This window comes from Narcine bancroftii, chromosome 6 (genome assembly GCF_036971445.1).
Source record: "Narcine bancroftii isolate sNarBan1 chromosome 6, sNarBan1.hap1, whole genome shotgun sequence".
Lineage (NCBI taxonomy): Eukaryota > Metazoa > Chordata > Chondrichthyes > Torpediniformes > Narcinidae > Narcine > Narcine bancroftii.
Genome location: NC_091474.1, coordinates 143,809,755 through 143,831,758, shown reverse-complemented (window position 1 = coordinate 143,831,758; position 22,004 = coordinate 143,809,755). Strand labels below are relative to the sequence as shown.

Here is a 22,004-nt window from a genome sequence, read left to right as displayed (position 1 = left end):
TTTATATAAATTAAATTATGTACCGTTAATGAAAAAGATCAAAGCTGATTTGATTAAGTGGAAGGATCTTCCTATAAATTTAATTGGAATAATAAATACAATTAAAATGAATATCTTTCCACGTATACAATATCTGTTTCAGTCAATTCCGTGTTTACTTAAGAATTTTTTCTGAGATTTAAATAAAATGGTTAGGGAATTTTTATGGAAGGGTAAATTTCTGAGAGTAGCTTTGAATAAATTAACAGAAATATGCATTAGGAGGATTAAGTTTACCACATTTTCAAAATTATTATGAGGCAGCTCAATTTAAATTTATTAGTTTTTAATGGATTTGGAACGGCCCCCTAGTTGGGCTAAAATTGAGATGGCGAATATTTTTGAATTTGAAATACATCGATTTTTGTTTCGGTGGAATTTAAATTTACTACAACAATATAATGTGCCTATACTAAAGCATTTAATGAAGTTATGGATGAGGAAAAATAGAATGATAGGTTCTAAGGGTAAATTATTGACTTTAACACTGTTATATAATAATCAACTTATTCCTTTTTCAATGCATAATCAATGTTTATTACATTGGAAATCTAAAAGGTATAAAAAAAATTTGGGGGATTGTTTTAGAGAAGATAAATTTTTATCCTTTAATCAAATGAGGGAAGATTTTGGTATTATTTTCAACTTCGATCTTTAGTAAAACAAATATTTGGTAGAGATATGATTTTACCTATATTGACTAAATTTGAATTTTTCCTTGTGATTGTACCAAAGAAGGGATATATTTCATTGATGTAACAAATATTACAAGAGTGTATGGGAAAAAAAGGGATGGAATAGATCTAAGATTAAATGGGAAAGAGATATCAACTTTACTTTTTCGGAGGATGACTGGTTAGATATTTGTCATGATGGTGTTACTAGATTGATAAATGTTCGTTATGCAATGGTTAACTACAATTTTTTTTTTACATCAATTGTATTTAACACCTGAAAAGTTAAAAAAAAATATGGCTTTAGTGAATCAGACTCTTGTTTTAGATGTGGTAATTTGGTTGGAACCTTTTTTCATGCTGTTATACAATCATTTTGGATAGCAATTCAATTGTTTTTGGAACATTTGTGTAAGATTAAAATACTTCTAGACCCGACAATATTTTTGTTGGGTAAGTTAAAGCCTTTGAAAGATTTGGGATTAGATAAATTTCAGATTGCTTTTGTATATTTAGCTTTATCTGTAGCAAAAAAATGTATAGCAAGTACATGGAAAAATGCTAATGTGATTGATATTAATAAATGGCATGAGATGAAAACTTGTTTGGTAATGGAAAAAATCACACATGTTTTACAAGATAATTATTCTTTTTTTCTTAATAAGTGGTCTTTATATTCAGAATATTTATATTTAAATTTACTTTGATTAGATTTTCGTAAATATATTATAGTTTTTTTTCTCTTTGGCTCTCCTAAAGAGAGCTGGCTGAGAGGGGAGGGGGGGGGGGGTTCTTTTTTTTCCCCTTTCTTTCTCTTTTTAAAAATATTTTTTATTGATCACAGTATGTACTTTTTTTTTACTGTATGTAATAACCTTGTTGAACGAATAAATAAAGTTGTAAAAAAAAATAATTCATAGTGTTGAGGTAAACAAATAGCAGTTTCAGAGCCAGTTATCCTGCCATATACTGTCACATTTATATGGAACATTCTAATTTGCCCCAGTCACCACACCTTTCTTCCCCAAGGAAGTTAGTCTCCAATTGACATCATAGAAACATAGAAACATAGAAGATAGGAGCAGGAGTAGGTCATTCGACCCTTTGAGCCTGCTCTGCCATTCAACGAGATCATGGCTGATCTTAAAGTTCAGTACCCCGTCCCCGCCTTCTCTCCGTAACCTTTAATACCCTTATATTGAAGAAATATATCTAATTCCCTCTTAAATATATTTAATGAACCTGCTTCTACTGCCCTCTGTGGCAATGAATTCCACAGATTCACCACCCTCTGGGTCAAGAAATTCCTCCTCATCTCGGTCCTAAATGGTTTGCCTATTATCCTCAAACCATGGCCCCGGGTTCTGGATTTTCCCATCATTGGAAACATCCCATCTGCCTCCATTCTGTCCAGTCCTGCCAGAATTTTATATGTCTCTATGAGATCCCCTCTCAATCTTCTAAACTCCAGCGAGTACAATCCTAATTTGCGCAATCTTTCCTCATAAGTCATTCCTGCCATTCCAGCCTGGTGAATCGCCTCTGCACTCCCTCCATTGCAAGAACATCCTTCCTCAGATAAGGTGACCAAAACTGCACACAATATTCCAGGTGTGGTCTCACCAAGGCCCTGTACAGCTGCAGTAAGGTATCTTGTTCCTATACTCAAACCCTCTTGATATGAAGGCCAACATACCATTTGCCTTTTTAACCGCCTGCTGTACTTGCATGCTCGCCTTCAGAGACTGATTTACAAGTACCCCTAGGTCTCTCTGCACTTCCCCATCTCTTAATCTTTTGCCATTCAAATAGTAATCTGCCCTCCGGTTTGTATTACCAAAGTGGATAACCTCACATTTGCCATGTATCTGCCCAGTCCCTCAATTTATCCAAATCACACTGGAGCTTCCTGACCCCCTCTTCCATGCACACAACCCCTCCTAGCTTAGTGTCTTCTGCATATTTGGAGATATTACATCCAATCCCCTCATCCAGATCATTAATGTAAATTGTGAACAGCTGGGGTCCCAGTACAGATCCCTGTGGTACAGATTACTGGCCTGCCACTCAGAAAACGAGCCATTTATCCCAACTCTCTGTCTTCTACCTGCCAGCCAGTTCTCAATCCACATCAATACTTTTCCCCCAATCCCATGAGCCTTGATTTTGGAAGCCAGTCGTTTATGCGGGACCTTATCGAAGGCCTTTTGGAAGTCCAGGTACACCACATCCACTGGCTCTCCCCCATCTATTTTACCTGTCACCATCTCAAAGAATTCCAATAGATTTGTCAAGCACGATTTACCTTTTGTAAATCCATGTTGACTCCGTCTGATCCCTTCTCTGCTAGTCATATGCTCCGCTATTACATCCTTAATAATGGATTCCTTCATTTTGCCCACTACTGATGTCAGTCTCATCAGCCGATAATTCCCCGCTTTTTCTGTACCCCCCCTTTTTAAATAGTGGGGAAACATTAGCTACCCTTCAATCCATGGGTACTGATCCTGAGTCTATCGAGTTCTGGAAAATAATTCTTAAAGCATCTGTTATCTGAATGGCCACTTCCTTGAGTACCCTAGGATGTAGATTATCAGGCCCTTGGGATTTATCTGCCTTCAATCCCATCAATTTCCCCAAGACCATGTCCTTAGAGATACTGATTTCTTTCAGTTCCTCCCTTGCATTAGTCTCTACGTTTCCCAACATCCTTGGGAGGTTATTTGTATCATCTCTTGTAAAAACAGAACTAAAATAAGAATTTAATTGGTCTGCCATTTCCTTATTCCCCATTATATATTCCCCTGATTCTGACTGCAAAGGACCTACTCTGGATTTCACCAATCTTTTCCTCTTGACATATTCATGTCACAGTGGCTAACCAAGATTACAAGGAAGGACACAGGATGGATTTGCATTCCACTCATTGATGACACGGTTAACTTGCACTCCAACATGAGATTGTCAAACCATTGTTTAAATTCCACAATGAAACTCCACTTTCCAAATGAGTTATATTGGAAGCAACCCTACTGTAATCTCAATTTATCTTGAATCATGTCCAAATAAAGGTTATTCTTCATTATTGAAATACTAAATTCATTCTAATTAAATAATGTTTGATAAAAATCATTATCAGACCTGTTGTTTGCAATAAATGGAACAACATACTTTTACTTTACACTCACCATATCTCTGTGCTCCAGGTTAGCATTGAAATTAATTAATTCTCTCACAATTTCGAGATGTCCTTCTTTTGCAGCTGAAATAACAGCTGTCCAGTTATCCTGTCAGAATGAAACAATATCAAGTGAAAGTGAAATTTAAAATACCAAAATCAAAAAATCAGTTATTAAAAGCAGATAAAACAATTACTTACAACATCTTCTAGGTTACAATTAGCTCCTTTCTTGAGCAATTCTTGCACCATCTCCAAATTCCCTTGCTCTGCTGCCAGCATTAATGGAGTTTGCCCGCTCTACAAACCAGATTCATCAGTATCAATTGGCTTCAACATTCAATTTATTATCAAAAATCAACACAACATAGCGAGTCTCTACAACAGAGAGTGGAAGAACGACACACACTCAATGTGGTTATAGACAAGATTGATCTATTGCACTCTTTGCGCTGGCTTATATAGGCCCAGTTTCCTGCCACTGGGCCTGGTTTTTTCGCTGATTGGTCGATGTTCCCACTGGGCGGGCAGTCAGCTGAGGAGAAAAACTATTAACCTATGTAGGCCTTGTGCAATCATCATGTTCGACTGCTATTTTGTGTGTCAGGCCACCTCCCGGATAATGGGCCTGTGACCGAATATGTTGTGTTTTATATATATAGATATGATTTTGGGAGATAAAATGTGGCAGGTTTTTTTTGTGTAGGTCACATACAAACATTTCAAAACAGATCTCATTTAAAATACTAGAGCTCTGATCAAGCTAGACAGATCACCTCAGAGAGCCTTTGCAAAAGCTTTGAAGAGTGCCCAAGGGACTTCACTAATGGATTGTTGTTTTGAAAAGCAACAGATGAAAGAACTTGTCAGAGCCACAGGTTGTCTGAGCGGAGGTTGCTGTTCTAAAGGGGGTCATATGGTTTTTGGAAGCAGAGAGGGGTCAAACAGGCTGAGTGAGAGAGAGAGAATTCAATTCTGCAGTTTTACAGTTCAGCAGCAGCAGCTGGAACTGGAACAGGACAAGCTGGAAAGCTTGTGGAAAAACCCCATTTTGAAGATGGGTGGTGAGTGCTTAGTTCAGCCTGTTCAAAGCTTTTGAGGTCCATACAAGAGGAGAGGACTGGCTGCCTAATGTTTCATTTGAAATAAGGGAAACAAAAAGGAATTCTGTGGTGATCTGAAAGAAAGAGGTTATCATCTGGAAAACCCTGATGGGGCAAGTTTCTTCACAAAGACACTGACATGGCTGATTAAAAGGGATCTGTTTCGTGGGTGTCCAGTGACCAACAAATCTCTCTCTGAAAACCAACAAAAATCTTCCTGAGCGGTAATTATTTACCTTTCAAGCATCAATGCCTGCTGAAATTCATAAATGTTAAATTCTGTGCACAGTGTAAGAATTATCTGCAACCAGTGAACTTGGAGGAGTGGAGAAGTAAGATTGGACTGTGAATTAAAGACATTTTCTAAACTTACACACATTACATACACGTGTGCTTAGAATTAGAAGGGTTTTAGGTTAAGTAAGTTAATAGTGATAAGTTAAAGTTTGATCCTGTTTTCATGTTTAAAGATAATTAAACACAACTTTTGTTTAAGTAACTATTTGTCTTGGTTAATATCTATTGCTGTTGGGTTTATGGGTCCTCTGGGCTCATAACAGGTCTCTACAATAACTCCAATACATTCTAAATGCATCCTACATTTTAAGAGCATGTAGTGAAGGAAAACAAATCAACCAAATAACTCTTCAACAGGTTAGGCTTTTAAGATCTGCTGTCTCAGCTTGGATGTATTTCTGAGCATGGCTGAGTCATGTGTTTTTTTTATTATGATTACTGGAGTTCTCAAAATTGCAAAGTATTGTGACAATTAAAGTTCATTTTTAAAAAATAATCCCCTAGCTTTCAATAACAAATTTAAGGGAGAATAAAATGGAGGACATAGCGGTATTTCCAAAATTCTACTTAAGTGACAAAAATACATAGTTTGCTAAATTTTCTTCCAGAGTGGTCAGCCAACATTATTGGTGGCATTATCTGGCTCCAGTTTGACAGAGAGGTATAATTGCAGTCACACCAATATGACTGCATAATTACATCACTAAGAAACCTGAAGGCTCCAGCTCATAACGCTCAGCAAATACTCCATTTTTTTTTAAAGAAACTAGCTTTGAATTCAGGAGTTCTAAATCTAAATATAAAAAGGTAAACATGCTAGCACAACACTATTATAATACCAGTGACCTGGGTTTGAATCTGATGCTGTGTTTAATGTGTTTGTACAAGGACTGCCTAAAGAAATCTCTTGGTGCCTGCCACATTGACCACCGCCAGTGGGCTGATATCGACTCAAACCGTATATCTTGGTGCCTCACAGTTCGGCGGGCAGCAACCTCCTTTGAAGAAGACCGCAGAGCCCCCTCACTGACAAAAGACAAAGGAGGAAAAACCCAACACCCAACCCCAACCAACCAATTTTCCCTTGCAACCGCTGCAACCGTGTCTGCCTGTCCCACATCGGACTTGTCAGCCACAAATGAGCCTGCAGCTGACGTGGACATTACCCCTCCATAAATCTTCGTCCGCGAAGCCAAGCCAAAGAAAGAAGATGTCCTCCCCATGTCTGTGTGGGTTTCCTCTGGGTCCTCTGGTTTTCTCCCACCCTTCAAAATGTACTAAGGTCGTAGGTTAATTGGAGTATTTAGCTCCCGAGCCAGAAGTGCCTGTTACCATGCAGTGTATCTAAATTTTTAAAATAAATTGTTCTTTAGAACTCTCAATCTGTCAGATACAAAGCAGTACTAAGAAGGTTCTTTGCTTGACAATTGTGGGTAGGCCAAAGGAAGCAAAGTATTTCTGAAGCAATAGCAAAGAAATTCAACCATATTTTGTTCCACACATTATATTTGTAGATCAATTCTGAAAAAATCTTTACCTTTTAATTGCAACTTAGTACCAAAACATGTTGGAGATGTATTATGAGCTTGACCGTGAACTTATTATTTAATATCATCAACCTCTCACCTCATTTCTTTCATCCACATCCTTGACCTTCTCCAGCAATGCCTTGAAAGCAGTGACATTCTCTTCTTCAATATAAGTTAACAAGCTCTGAGCTGTGACAGCGGCCATTTGTGATCAATATCACCTAATAAAATTAAAACAAATTTGCATCACTTTCAAAATAACATCACTGAGTAGCTCCAGTTGTCAAGTACAGTACTAGCAGAAAAAAACATTGTTAATTTCATGTACCTACTACTATAAACACAAGAAGTAAACATTCCCTTATTTTCAACAATATATTTCACTTGCTCAGCAAATTGAGTTTGGAGCTGATCTGCACTCAAAACCCACAGGTGCAGAACTTTTAAATGACCCATCATGTCACGGCTTCCACAACAATCAAACAGCATTTGCCATATATCATGGCAAATTATTCCAGGAAGCCATTTAATGCATCACTCTCCTTTCAAGATATTTAGCATATGAAACCTACTCTCAGGAATTGTCATTTCGCTTTGACCCATGTTATAGAGTGACATAAAATTAAATGTTACATTTCACACTGTCCACACCACTCAACATCACAATGCTTGAAATCATTGATCATAATAAAATTTCAGCATCATCTCTCAGCTCATATAATTTTTATTGTTTTTTTTAAAGATGATCTCTGATCATTTTAAGATGGAATATGGAAGACAATTAAAAGGAAGCTATCCAAGCACAAAGAAGGTAAGAACAAGGAATAACTACCAGGGAGAAGGCAAAAACAGAATGTTAAAAAGAGAACTAAATACATTGAAACATCATACTTGAGAAATTAGTTAATGGAACTAGAACTGTGTGGAGAATTTTGAAAAAGAGGACCATGAAATTAGCATACTGAGAAAGAAAGTCAAGAGAGCTCATCAAAAGATTGGCTTAAAAGGTTGTTCAAGATTGTGCGACTGAGACCTCAAGATCAAAACAAGAGTGAAATTCATTCCAGTTAACAGACAGAGGAGGGCGCGAGGAACCTTCTGGAGGTGAAGAAATGGAAGTCATAGGAGCTGATTGGAGTAAACAACAAAATCATCACCCATGAGAACATTCAGACCCCTCTATATATTATATATCAATTCATCCAAATGTGACATTTATGTTCTGTAACACCTTTACGTCAAATCTCACATTTTATAATTAGAAAAATGCAAATTTAAAAGTTCAAAATTTACAGTCGCATTGTACCTAATACAGCAAGGGTTTGCTCCGAGAACAATTCATCATCCCAACTCTAAAATGCGAACTGCATAAAGCAGTACAAAGTACAAGAAACACCAGCATATTACAGTATGTCACGTAACAGCAAAAGGATCACAAGGGCAGCATGGCAACACCATTGTGAGGTTCATTTACTGAAATGATGCGAGGAGGAAAGTAACTTTGTCGCCATTGGTGTGCAACATCACACACCTGTCCCCTCTCCATGAGAGGGAGAAGGAGAAGAGCATGCAATCAGGGTGGAATGGTGTCCATTAGTACGTTGACTGGTTTCCGAGTTAGCGGAATGTTGATGGAGGGGAGGGAGGTTGTTTGATGTTCTGCACTGTATTCACCAACAGGATCTACACCAGCAGTAGCTCTAGACTGGGTTGAAAAATCCAGAAGATTGATTTTGACTCCACTGCGTAGAAGGCTTCCTGATCATAATCAGAGGTTTGGATCTGGAGCTCAGATTGCCGATGGTTTGAACTGGAGTCGGTGTGAGTGCAGAGGCTGCAGAAACACTTGAGGCAAATTCACGGAGATTCTCTTTCTCTTATTGTTAGGACACAGGGCAATGCTAATGGCGACTCCTTATGACAGGCAAAATGAAATTTCATGTAATATATTTTTTGTAGTATTAAATGACAATAAAAGGAATCTGAATCTCTATTCAGTGCTCACAGCTAACGACATTGCAGATACAGTAATGAAAATCTTGGCTTCAGAACAAGTTGCATCTCTAATCAAGGCATTCCAGTGTAGTTGCAACACTGACATCTAACTGACAATGCCCAGCTTCTCCTCTTTCCAATACATAGAATGAATTCAACCATCAACTAAATAATGTAAGCTCGCATCTGTGCCATTATCAAGTGACATTAACTCAGCAATAATCTACTTATTGATATCCAAAGAAAATCTTTGCAAAAGCTGTGCATTTTTTGATGAGTGATCAAAACTGGTCTGGATGGTGACTAGGCTTCAGACCTCAATCGGATTCTTGCCCAAACATAGATCAAAGATCAAATTATGAAGGGGTGACGAGCAATTGCTGTTGTAGTCACTGGGCATCAAAATGAAAAGTAATCTAATGGCTGCAGTTACACATGACACAAACGAAAATATTGCAGTTGCTAGACATCAATGATCACATCCCCAAGATTTAACTGCAGGTGTTCCTCAGAGGAATTAAATATGAAAGTCTCCAAATGCTGTGATTGTAGCAAAAACGTCCGAGGAACTCAGCCGGTCTCACAGTATCTTCAGGATATAGATTATAGATAGATTACCAACGTGTTTGGGCCTGAGCCCTTCAAGGAATAAGGAAAAAACAGAAAGGCACAAGTATAAAGAGACTGAAGGCTGGGGGAAGAGTAAAGACCAACAAAAGGTGTTAATTGGATATGATAAGAAGAGGTGAGGATTGATTTTGGCTCTGTGAAAGGAGAGGGGAAAAAGAGTTACAGAGCTGGAGAAGGGAAACAGGGGGAAGGGGGTGGTTTAAGGGAAGTCCATGTTAGTGCCATCCGGTTGGAGGGTGCCCAGACGGAAGATAAGGTGCTGTTCTTCCAATTTACGGGTCATCTCAATATGTCTGTGCATGAGATCATGGATAGACATGTCAGCAAGGGAATGGGATGGGGAATTGAAATGGATGGCCTCTGGGAGATCCACACTATTGAGGCGACAGAGCCAAGGTGCTCAACAATGCAATTTCCCAGACTTCGCCCAGTCTCTCCGATGTAGAAGAGACAACGGGAGCATCAGATGCACTAAGTGATCCTTGCAGATACACAAGTAAAATGTTGCTTCACTTGAAAGGACTGTTTGGGGGCCCCGAATGGAGGCGAGTATGAATAGGCGGTCACAGGCATAGGTACCAAGGGGACAATAGGTGGGGTGGGAGGAGTGGATGAGGGAGTCACAGGAGACGTCCCTGTGGAAGGAGAGGGGACTGTCTAGTTGTGGGATTACATAGTAGGTGGGTGAAATAGCAGAGGAGGACATGTTGCACATGGAGGCTGGTGGGGTGGCAGGTGAGGAGTCTGAACATAATCATCTTTAGTTATCAAGATGGCTCTTCATACCTGCAGAACCTTTTACAGCCTCATATACTTTTTCTTTTGTCCTTTAAAATTGTTGAAACGGTAAAATGAGACAATCTATAGGCAAGGGATAGGTTTTTCCTCTTGCCATCTTTCTAGCATGCCCACAGAACGACACACAAGTGTATTTGTTTAAAAAAAAAACTGGTCGTATGTGTGGATGGTCGTGTTGAGTAGGTCGCAAGTCGGGAAATATCTGTATCACTGAATCTTGGTTACATGTTAAACTGGAACTTGCACAAGAGAAAAAATGCACAAAATTTTATGCAATAACAGCCACACTTCTTAAGAATCTTAAAAGTGGCACGATGAAGGGAGACAGTCACCTCCAAAAGGCAGGAGAAAGGCAACTGGGTGACTGTCAGGAGAGGGAAGGGAAGGAGGTAGAGAGTGCATGTGGCCATTCCCCTCAACAACATGTATACTGTTTTAGATACTATTGTGGGGGACGATTTACCGGGGACAAGTTGCAGTGGTTAAGTCTCCGTCACAGAGACTGCCCCCTGGCTCAGAAGGGAAGGGGGGGAAGAAGAGGAGAGCTATGGTAAATTGGGCACTCATCGGTTAGGAGAACAGATAGGAGGTTCTATGAACAAGATCGGAGGTCCTGAGTGGTATGTTGCCTCTCAGTTGCCAGGATCAGGGATGTCAATAATCGAACACAGCATTCTGGAGGCGGAGGGTGAGCAGCCAGATGTTGTGGTCCACATGGGGACCAATGACATAGGAGTAGGGATGAGGTCCTGAAGAGGGAATATAGGGAGTTGGGAAAGTTAAAAAGCAGTCAGAGAGGGTAGGAACAGGAAGTTGTGGCAGATTAATGCTTGGCTGAAGAGATGGTGCAAGAAGCAGGGGTTCAGATTTCTGGATCATTAAGATCACTTCTGGGGAATGTCTGACCTGAACAAAAAGGACAAGCTACACCTGAACTGGAGGGGGACCAATATTCTGGCAGGCAGGTTTGTTAGAGCTGTTGGGGATGGTTTAAACTAGTTTGGCAGGGGGAGTAGGAATCAGAATGTGAGTGCAGAGATAAGGGTGGAAAGACAAAAGCAAGAAGCTCTGAGTTGGTGAGGAAGGACAGGCAGGGGACAGAACATAAAGGTTGCTAGTTAGAGGGGTTGAAATGTGTCTATTTCAATGGTAGGAGCATTAAGAATAAATGGGATGAACTTAGAGCATGGATCAGTGCATGGAACTACGATGTTGTGGCTGTTACTGAAACTTGGCTGAAGGTTGGGCAAGATTGGCTGAAACAGGCATTTTAAAAAGAATAGGATGGGAAGTTTAAAAGGTTGGGGGGGGGGGGGGGGGGAAGTAGCATTACTGGTCCCGAATAGCATCACAGCTATAGAAAGGGAGGATGCTGCAGAGGGAGTGTCCACTGAGTCAGTGTGGTTGGAAGTAAGAAATAGGAGGTGAGCTATCACTGTACTGGCAGTAGTCTATGGGCCCCCAAATAGCCTTCAGGATACCAAGGAGCAGATAAGCAGGCAGATTTTAGAATGGTGCAGGAAATAAAGGGTTGTAGTTATGGGTGATTTCAACTTCACTCCTATTAACTGGAAAGAGGGATAGAGGGACTTGGATTTGTCAGGTGTGTACAAGGATTTCTGACACAGTATATGAGCCAGCCAACTAGGGAGAGGCCATAATAGATCTGGTTCTGGGGAATGAACCTGGTCAGGTGGCAGACCTCTCAAAGGAGGAGCATTTTGGTGAGAGTCAACACAACTCTCTGAGCTTCAACATAGCTATGGAAAAGGATTAGAAAACAGTCAAAATGGGAAAGTGCTTAACAGTGGAAGGGCTAATTATGAAGGGATCAGGCAGGAACTAGCGAGAATAAACTGGAAACAGATGTTTAAGGGTGAAAGAAGTAACATGAAGGAAATTTTGGGACCACTTGTGCAGGGTTCAAGATAGGTTTGACCCTCTGGGACAAGAAGAGAACTCTTGCTGATGAAACAGGTTAGGTAACTAGTCAAGAGGAAGAATAAAGCAAGATACAGGAAGCAGAAAACAGGACGGGCTCATGAGAAATATATGATAGCCAGGAGGGAGCTTAAGAAAGGACTTAGGAGAGCTCAAAGTGGGCATGAGAAGGCCTTTCATGTAGAATTAAGGAAAACCCATGGCATTCTATACATATGGGAAGAACAGAAGGATGATGAGAATGAAGGTTGGGCTACTAAAGGATAAGGAGGAAATGTGCCTGGAGGCAAGGGAGGTCCAAATCAGTAGTTTTCAACCTTTTTCTTTCCACTCACGTACCACTTTAAGTAATCCCTATGCTATCAGTGTTCTGTAATTATTAAGGGATTGCTTAAAGTCGTATGTGACTGGGAAGGGAAGGTTGAAAATGACCCAATTGTTGCTTGAGAAAAATTGTCACTGGCCCATTTCCTTTGCAGTTATGTAACAGTGCACGTAACATTAGGCAATCCCGTACTAATCACAGAGTACCTATGGCATAGGGAATACTTAAAGTGGTATGCGAGTAGAAAGAAAAACATTGAGAATCACTGTCCTTTCCCATCATGGTTCCGGAATGCCGGATCACCCCTTTTACACAGATGGCAATAGAGCACTGTTACTATCCCTGCTGCTAGAAAAAAAAGCCGGGACTGTAATGACCTCCCCCGCCCCACAAATCCACATCCATACCTTTTACACAGAAGGTGTAGCGTAATAAAGCCGCAAACATCCCAGAACCAAGTGGTTGTGTAAAATGGCCAAATGTGTAAGCACACACCAATAGGCTTAAAGACATTTTTTTCCCCAACAGCCATCAGGCTCCTGAATGAATGCCATAATGGCGTTAATATATTACTCTTGCTCTTAGATCATTCACAGAAGTACCTTTCTCACTGGTCTTGGTATTTTGTGACAACTTAAACCTGTAAACTTATTTGACAGACAATATATTAGTCGAAGGAAAATGGAAACAAGACCAATTAAAATATTCTAACATAGCTGCTGTTTAAATACAGGTAATATAAACACTAAAAGGGCAGATTTTGGAAACTGATATACATTTTGGGCACATTTTTTCACCACAGTGACTTCCTTAAAATATTATTTGATATCAGAAAGAGAATGCTATTGAACAAAGGACGAATAGTTTCTTTTTAAAATAAATATTTATAAATTTAAAACCAAAAAAAAAATCAATATTGCAAATCCATTTCAAATACATGTGGTGTACAGAAGAAAAAAGTGTTATGAGCCCAAAGGACCCCAAAACCCAGCAGCAATAGATATTCACCATGACAAATGGTAACTTAAACAAAAGTTGTTTTTAATTATCTTTAAACATGAAAACTGAATCAAACTTTAACATCTCTATTAACTAAACCCAACTTAACCACCGTCTAATTCTAAGCGCATGTGTATGTGATGTGTGTGTAAATTTAAGAAAAGTTCTTTGTTTCACAGTTCAATCTCACTTCTCATTCTTCCAAGTTCTCTGGTTGTAGGCAATTCTTATACTGTGCACAGAATTTAACATGTATAAAGTTCACCAGCCTTTGGTGACCGAAAGGTAAATGTTTACCACTCAGGAAAGTTCTCGTAGTGTTTGCAGAGAGAGATTTGTTGTTCCAGGATTTCTTGCTGATGAAACTTGCCCCATCAGGGTTCTCCAGATGATCTCTTTCTTTCAGGCTACCACAAAGTTCCTTTCTGTTCCACTTATTCCAAGAGAAACATCAGACAGATAGCCATCCACCACTCTGGAAATTTTCTTCAGTTCCAACAAGCTTCCTGACTTGCTCTGTTCAGCTGCTTTCAGTATCACCTCTCTCTCTCTCTCTCTCTCTCTTTCTCCAACTGAGACTGCTAGAAAGCCCATGTGACTCTCTCACTTACAAAAACCCCACCTTCTTCAGCAAACAACAGTTCTCCTTCTGCTCCCATCTGTTGCTGGAGGTAAACAAAACCCAGGAGTGAGCACTCTGTAGATACTTGCAAACAGCCAGAGTATTTCCAATCCAAAACAATGAACCCCTACTTTCTGAGCTTTCTTTTGTAACAATCTATATTTTACTGAGGTAAGTTTAGTTATATCTCCATTACACAACAATGATTCTACCTTTGTCTCTGCTGGCAATAGCGAATCTTGATTAAAATTTTGTTTATTTTCTTAAAAGGACTTCAAATGATGGGAAACAGTAGAACAGTGTAAATTGACAAACAAATTTGGGAAATTCACAATAGCTCCTTAATCTAATGAAATTAGGTGAAAAGTGCATTAGTAATTGCAGTTGTCAGAAACAGCTTTTTTTTCCAACAAAATCAAACTGAGTTGCTGATATTCTGGCCGGACCAGCAAGTACCCATATTAATCCCTCAGAATTATCAAGTAAATAATGCTGGGGAACTTTAAAAAAGTGACTGTCGCAATAAAAATATTAAAAATATGTACACTTTTGAAATACTTGTGTATTTTTATTCCAGATTATCAATGCATCTATTTTTCTGGTCCCATACAGTGCAAGCTTAAAAACATTTTTGGTCTGAAGAACACTTAATTGCATTTGCAATTCATAAGTATTTTTAGCAACTTGTCTGCTTCCCTCTTCAAATGACAGTACCCACAGTAATGTGACATTGCTCCAGGCATCTGAGGACAATTGAATGTTCCCCCCTCATGCCCCCCCCCCCCCCCCCGCAAAAAAAGCAGATAATCAATTTTCTACAAGTGCTGCAATGCAAAATTCAATGCTGGAATAAATAATGTATGAACTAGATGAATACAATATCTTGCCAATTATTTCAATTCTCTGCAGCTCATATGGTTTAATATCCAGCAACAAGTACAGATTTTTGTTCATCCGCATGCAATAAAAATGACCTAGTAAGGAATTTAATAATTTTCCCCCTACTGCATTTCTCATGTTAAAATTTTTTTAAAAGGTTTATAATCTTGATGCTTTCTCTACTCCAATTGACCCAAAAACTGTTGAACTAAATCAATCAAGACGTCAAATGTTAATTTAATGTTATTTTTATTAAGATACTAAACTGTAGTGACATTCCAAAGAATTACATTACACAACCCTGAAGGTATGTACTTTAACAGGCATTGTTTCATTTGAAAATGTAACATTTTAGTCAGAAAACAAAATAATGTCTATAAATATCACAATATTGAAGCACAAATACTGGTGCAAATTTATAAATTTGAAAACACAACAAAACTGGATATTATTAAATAATATATTCTTATGCACAGTCAATGTCACGCTGTTTACCATGTAAAACGGCCATAAAAAAAAGCTTTAAAGAGAAGGCAGAGCAAAGTTCCTCTCGCACCCTCCATCCTCACTACATTCTACAGAGGATGCATTGTAATGGGCCCAGAGGACCCCAAAACCCAAGCGCGAGAGAGAGCGAGAGAGAGGTTGCTTGTTGGGCACACACAAATTGATTCCCTCCAAATAGCCACTTCAGTGTCTTGCCGAAGAAACTTGCCCCATCAAAGCTCTCCAAATTATAACCACAGTGTTCCTCTCTGTTTCCTTTATTACAGATTAAACACTTCCTCCTGCATGGATCACAAGGGTCCCCAACAGGCTGAACTCAGAAACCATCTTCAAAATGGAGTTTTAAACAAGCTGCCAGCTTGCCATGCTGCAGAAACCAGTTCTCTCTCTCTCTCTTTTTAATAAAACCTGTTTGGTTAAATCTCTCTCTCTCTCTCTCTCTGCTTGCAAAAACACATGACATTCTTAGAACAGCACATTGCATTCAGACAGATTGCAGCACTAGACACCATCTTCTGAGTCTGTTCATCTGTTAATCCATTACTCCAAAGCATGTCCAATTAACACCTACTTGTGAAGTCTCTTTAGGCATTCTTCAAAGTTTTTGCAAAGGTACTTGGAACTGTCTTACTTGTGGAGAGCTCTGGCATTTTAAATGAGATATGTTTTGTGAAGTGTTTTGTGTTGATTTGTGACCCACATTGCCCCCACAATCTATCCCCTTCAATAACATATCTATATACAATATACAATATAAAATATATTATCTGTCACAGTATCACTACCTGGTTTGGAAGCTGTACCACCTCAGACCGCAAGACCCTGCAGAGGATAATGAAGTTAGCAGAAAAGATTATTGGGGGCTCTCTTCCGACCATGAAGGACATCTACCACACTCGATGCAGACAAAAAGCAATAAACATTGTGAAGGACTCCACTCACCCCTCATGTAAACTGTTCTCCCTTCTGCCATCTGTTAAGGACGTAGTGCAGCACTTCGGCCTTTATGTCCAGATTGGGCCACAGTTTTCCCCCCCCCCAAGCCATCGTTCTCCTGAATTCCCAGGACATTTGGGGATTGGATACCGTGGAATGTTAATCTACAAGACTTAATATTTTAAATGTGTTGAACTTCTATTCTAACCTTTTCTTTCTTTGGCTTGGCTTCGTGGACGAAGATTTATGGAGGGGGTAAATGTCCACGTCAGCTGCAGGCTCATTTGTGGCTGACAAGTCCGATGAGGGACAGGCAGACACGGTTGCAGCAGTTGCAGGGGAAAATTTGTTGGTTGGGGTTGGGTGTTCGGTTTTTCCTCCTTTGTCTTTTGTCAGTGAGGTGGGCTCTGCAGTCTTCTTCAAAGGAGGTTGCTGCCCGCCGACCTGTGAGGCGCCAAGATACACGGTTTGAGGCGATATCAGCCCACTGGCGGTGGTCAATGTGGCAGGCACCAAGAGATTTCTTTAGGCAGTCCTTGTACCTCTTCTTTGGTGCACCTCTGTCACGGTGGCCAGTGGAGAGCTCGCCATATAACACGATCTTGGGAAGGCGATGGTCCTCCATTCTGGAGACTTGACCTACCCAGGGCAGTTGGATCTTCAGCAGCGTGGATTCGATGCTGTCGGCCTCTGCATCTCGAGTACTTCGATGTTAGGGATGAAGTCGCTCCAATGAATGTTGAGGATGGAGCGGAGACAACGCTGGTGGAAGCATCCTAGGAGCCATAGGTGATGCCGGTAGAGGACCCATGATTCGGAGCCGAACAGGAGCGTGGGTATGACAACGGCTCTGTATACGCTAATCTTCGTGAGGTTTTTCAGTTGGTTGTTTTTCCAGACTCTTTTGTGTAGTCTTCCAAAGGCGCTATTTGCCTTGGCGAGTCTGTTGTCTATCTCGTTGTCGATCCTTGCATCTGATGAAATGGTGCAGCCGAGATAGGTAAACTGGTTGACCGTTTTGAGTTTTGTGTGCCCGATGGAGATGTGGGGGGGCTGGTAGTCATGGTGGGGAGCTGGCTGATGGAGGACCTCAGTTTTCTTCAGGCTGACTTCCAGGCCAAACATTTTGGCAGTTTCCGCAAAACAGGACGTCAAACGCTGAAGAGCTGGCTCTGAATGGGCAACTAAAGCAGCATCGTCTGCAAAGAGTAGTTCACGGACAAGTTGCTCTTGTGTCTTGGTGTGAGCTTGCAGGCGCCTCAGATTGAAGAGACTGCCATCCGTGCGGTACCTATATTCTAACCTATATTTATGTAAATATACTCTGTCCTGCTATCTCGTTTTTAATGTGCCAGCATGGTATGAACGATAAATAAAGGTGACTTAACTTGAAATAGGGTCAATGCAAACATTTGTAAAAATCAATTCATCATTGTATCAGGTCTTCTATGCCTCATTCAATCAGTTAAAATAATACATATCCAGCAACACATTTAGCAAAGATCTGGAATTTAAAGCAAAATGCAGTAAAACTGATCTCTTAAACACTTAATCAAGTGTTGCAGAGCTGATTATCCATCCTTGGGTCCGATTCAACCTCACGCAAGCGTTTGATTCTAGCCACTTCAAACAATCAACTCAAAACATTACGCAGTCTGATCAAAATAACTAAGAGTTTTAAATTAATGTTTTACCCCTTCATCAACATCTATTTGCACAAATAGTCCAGGAAAATTAAACATGTTAACCTAAATTTCAGGAAAAAAAATATAAAGATATGCACTGTTGTACTGCAACCCCCCCCCCCCCCCCCCCATAATTAGCAGAGAAACACAGCAACTTCCAATTAATGAATACTATCACAAAACTTATAATTGGCTCTCTCCATGGCTTTCAGACCAAGGTATGGCTCATTGCAAAACTATTGCAGTCAACGAAATTACTTCCCAATTGAAGGTGATCAACACAGAACTTTCTCCTAGAAACAGTGGTAAGATAAAAATAAATCTCAAACCATAAAGTAGGCAATCTTTGAAAAATAACTGCTCCACGTATTATACAAGGCAGCAAATGACGCAGTGGAGTCAAAATCAATCTTCTGGATTTTTCAACCCAGTCTAGAGCTATTATTCTTTCCAGTCAACTGCTTGTAAATCACATCTCATTTGTTACTTAATTTGAGGTAAGTTTAAAGCAGTTCAAACTATTCCAGGCTAGAGGAATAAAAATCCTCTCTGGAAGAGTGGCACAGTGAGCATAGGGAGGCAGCATGGTTAGTGTAGTGGTTAGAGTAACACTGTTCAGCACCAGTGATCTCAGTTTGGATCCTGCACTGTCTGTAAGGAGTTTATACCTTGTCCCTGTGTCTGTGTGGGTTTTCTCCAGGTGCTCTGGTTTCCTCCCACCAAGAATGTACAGGAGTGTAATTGGATGGCAAGGGCTCATGGGCCGCAGGGCCTTTTACCATGCTTTATGTCTACATTTAAATTTTAAAAACAATTCTAAAGCATTCCCTAAGTTCAAAGGTGTCATTGTAAAATAACTTAAATTCCTCAATGAGATAACATTCTGTATCATCCACAATGAATCAAAATGTACATTTGAGAATAATTGACAAAAGGAAGTGGATAATTATTTTTCAATCACAACAGTAGCTGCTCCAACCTCAAGGTATACACTGCAAATTTCAGAAGATAATGGTAAAATAAAACCATGTGCATTGCGACAAGGGACCGATGCCAAGTTAAGGTTCAAACCCTTGAGATGATGTTAGCGTGAACTCCTGTTTTATCAACAAAATGTCAAGTGATTACTTTTAATATTAGTTACTTTCTCTAAAAAAACCCAACTTTAGAATCATAAAGCTTAGAAGAATCAGGGGAGATTTGATAAAGATATTTAAAATTTTGAGGGGTACGGACAGGATCAATGTCGGCTTTTTCCACTGAGAATTAGTGAGATACAAACCAGAAGACATGGGTTATGGGTGAAAGGGAAAACGTTTAGAGAGAATATTAGGGGAAACTTCTTCAGAGAGTGGTGGGAATGTGGAACAAGCTGCCAAGTGAAGTGGTGAATGTGGGCTCAATTTTAACATTTGAAAAGAATTTGGATAGGTACATGGATGGGAGACGAATGGAGGGCTATGCAATGGGCGCTGGTCAGGCATAGACTAGAAGTGCCAAAGGGCCTGTTTCTGTGCTGTAATGTTCTATGGTTTTATTAATGTAACTATTATCAATACAATGATTTACGACCAATCATATTGTAATTGACAGCACATCTCTCCTTCAGAGAAAGAAAACAAGTGGAGAAAAAGCTAATCAGCACTAAAATATTACCACAAAATTACAGCAGGAGAAAGCAATTAAAGTTTAATATATGATTCAGAAAAGCAGGGCCACACAAAAAATGTATGATTAGTCTTTCTGCATTTGCCATCGGATTTTAATTATAATTTTCCAAAAATTAATCCATCATCATGTCTCACAGATTCACCAGCTGCTCCAAAAAGTCTGCGCATGATGAAACATGAAATAGGAAAGGGCACCAAAGGACAGGAAGATCATCCACCGTCTGAGAGGGAGAAGCGGAGGATACGACCCATGGGGACAATGACCACAGCAGCAAAGCAGAGAGGGGGCTCTGTGGCTGAGGGACCAGTGCATGCGGTGGGCTGCTGGTGACTCAAGGCAAGGAACCCATTGAACCTGCAGACTGCTGAAGAGAGACTAGCGCAGGGCTGTTGACTGCTGGGGACTAGCTTGAATTGACTGGAGGGTTACCAGGTATTGTAACTTGATGCGAGGAGGTGCCGAGGGCACTGAAGGGTTCCTGTGTCGGAGGTTCTGATTTGGAGCACGGGTTGCCAGTGGTTTGGACGGGACTCTGGGTGGCTGCGTAAGGGCTGGAGGTGAATCTACGGAGACTCAGTGACTCTGGGGAGACTCTCTTGCTTCTCTCCCTCAGAGTCTAAGACTGACTGTAAGAGGGGCTTGGGCAATTCCTGGAATCGGTCTGCCTTACAGCAGGCAAATATAAATTTCATGTAATGTGACAGTCTTATTAGTATGATAATAAATTGAATCTTGAATCTTGGGTGGATATTCATTCAATGGACAGTGGAGTTAGTGTAGCGATTAACACAATCCTGTTATAGCCCCAGCAATCAGGAATGGGGTTCGAATCCCACGTTGTCTGTAAGGAGTTTGCACGTTCTCCCCGTGTCTGCTTGGAGTTTCCCTAGGTGCTTCGGTTTCCTCCCACCATTCATAGTGTACTTGGGGTTGGAGGTTAATTTGGTGTAATTGGGCACTGACTCGTGGGGCTGAAATGGCCTGTTACTGTGCTTGTGTCTAATTTAAGAAATAATAAACACAAAATTTAAATTTAAGGTGTCCTTGTACACAAATCACTGATTTCCTCCCATGTAGATAAAATAAATGATTAGGAATGGCACTCGAACAATTGCAATGAAATTTAATTATATCATTTGATCACACCCTGAGTATTGTAGACAAACTTGATCTGCTTAAGTGAAAAAAGAATTCACTGACCATAATGGGATTGCAGCATAATTTATTACACTGGTTCCAGGAATTGCAAGTTTGCTGAATAAGAAGAAATTGCATTGCTTTGTTTGTATTCTCTACAGTTTAGAAAAATCAGACATCTCAATAAAACTTACAAAAAATTCTTACCCAGAGGCTGTGGTAGCTCATCCAAAACAAAAATTGATAGATTTCTGAGTATTAAGGGAGTCAAAAGACACACAGATATAGCAGGAAGATAATGAGGTAGAGCATCAGCCATCTTAATGAATGTGGAACCAGGATCAAAGGGACAGGGGTCCCTCTTCTAAAGTTATTGTTTTCCATGCAGCAGTATGAACTTAAACAAAGTTAACCAGATTTTTTTTTTAAAAGATGAAGCTGGCAGAGACATTGAAGAGACATGTCCAAAAGTCCAAGTTTAACAATCTTCACATTCTGTCAGAGCGAGAGCAACATTCTTCAACCATTGGGCAAAAATTCTCAACCTGCTCCTCCATCTTCCAACCATTCCCATTTTACAATCTGTGGCATCTAATTTTCTGCAGACCTGTTCTTCACAAACACTCAATGCAGATATTTATTTTACAAGCTTTACCTACAGAAAATGTACTGGATGGAAATTTTCCAATGAAAGAAAATCATTGTACATTATCTAGTTGAATCGATTTAAACATCATATTCACAATTCTTTTCAATGTGGTACAGCACAGAGAGAAAAACAGTGCCACTGGATAGTACAGGAGCTGGTACTGTATTTAATTTGCCAGATCATTACAAGGTTGAATGAACCAATTGGATCACTTTTTTTGTGACAATTTTCTAAGGATTAAGTTAATGAACTTAGAGATATTGTCCATTGTTTGTCTTTTCTTAATAAATCCCGTTTTGTCAAGTTTTACTATTTTTTGGTACACAGACTGCCAATCTGTTTGCTCATAGTTCTGCTATTATCTATTGAATGAAGATCTACCGGAGCCAATGCCTGAAGAGGGCGCACAA

The 22,004-nt window shown here is 39.8% G+C and overlaps 1 protein-coding gene across 5 annotated transcripts in view; it reads right to left on the bottom strand.

The window, feature by feature from the left end:
- The window catches only part of LOC138736554 (kinase D-interacting substrate of 220 kDa-like), a 135,058-nt gene that overhangs the window by 111,269 nt on the left and 1,785 nt on the right, over positions 1–22,004 (bottom strand). Inside the window, exons 1-4 of one of the 5 annotated variants that reach the window (XM_069886244.1) lie at positions 8,114–8,238; positions 6,918–7,041; positions 4,093–4,191; positions 3,902–4,000 (exon numbers count right to left, since the gene is read on the bottom strand). In XM_069886244.1, coding sequence (XP_069742345.1) covers positions 3,902–4,000; positions 4,093–4,191; positions 6,918–7,025 — 306 coding nt within the window. In that variant the 5' untranslated portion in view covers positions 7,026–7,041; positions 8,114–8,238. Of the gene's footprint in view, positions 1–3,901; positions 4,001–4,092; positions 4,192–6,917; positions 7,042–7,392; positions 7,469–8,113; positions 8,239–22,004 lie in introns of those variants that run through there. The other 4 variants (XM_069886241.1, XM_069886246.1, XM_069886243.1 and 1 more) reach the window with 4 other exon arrangements.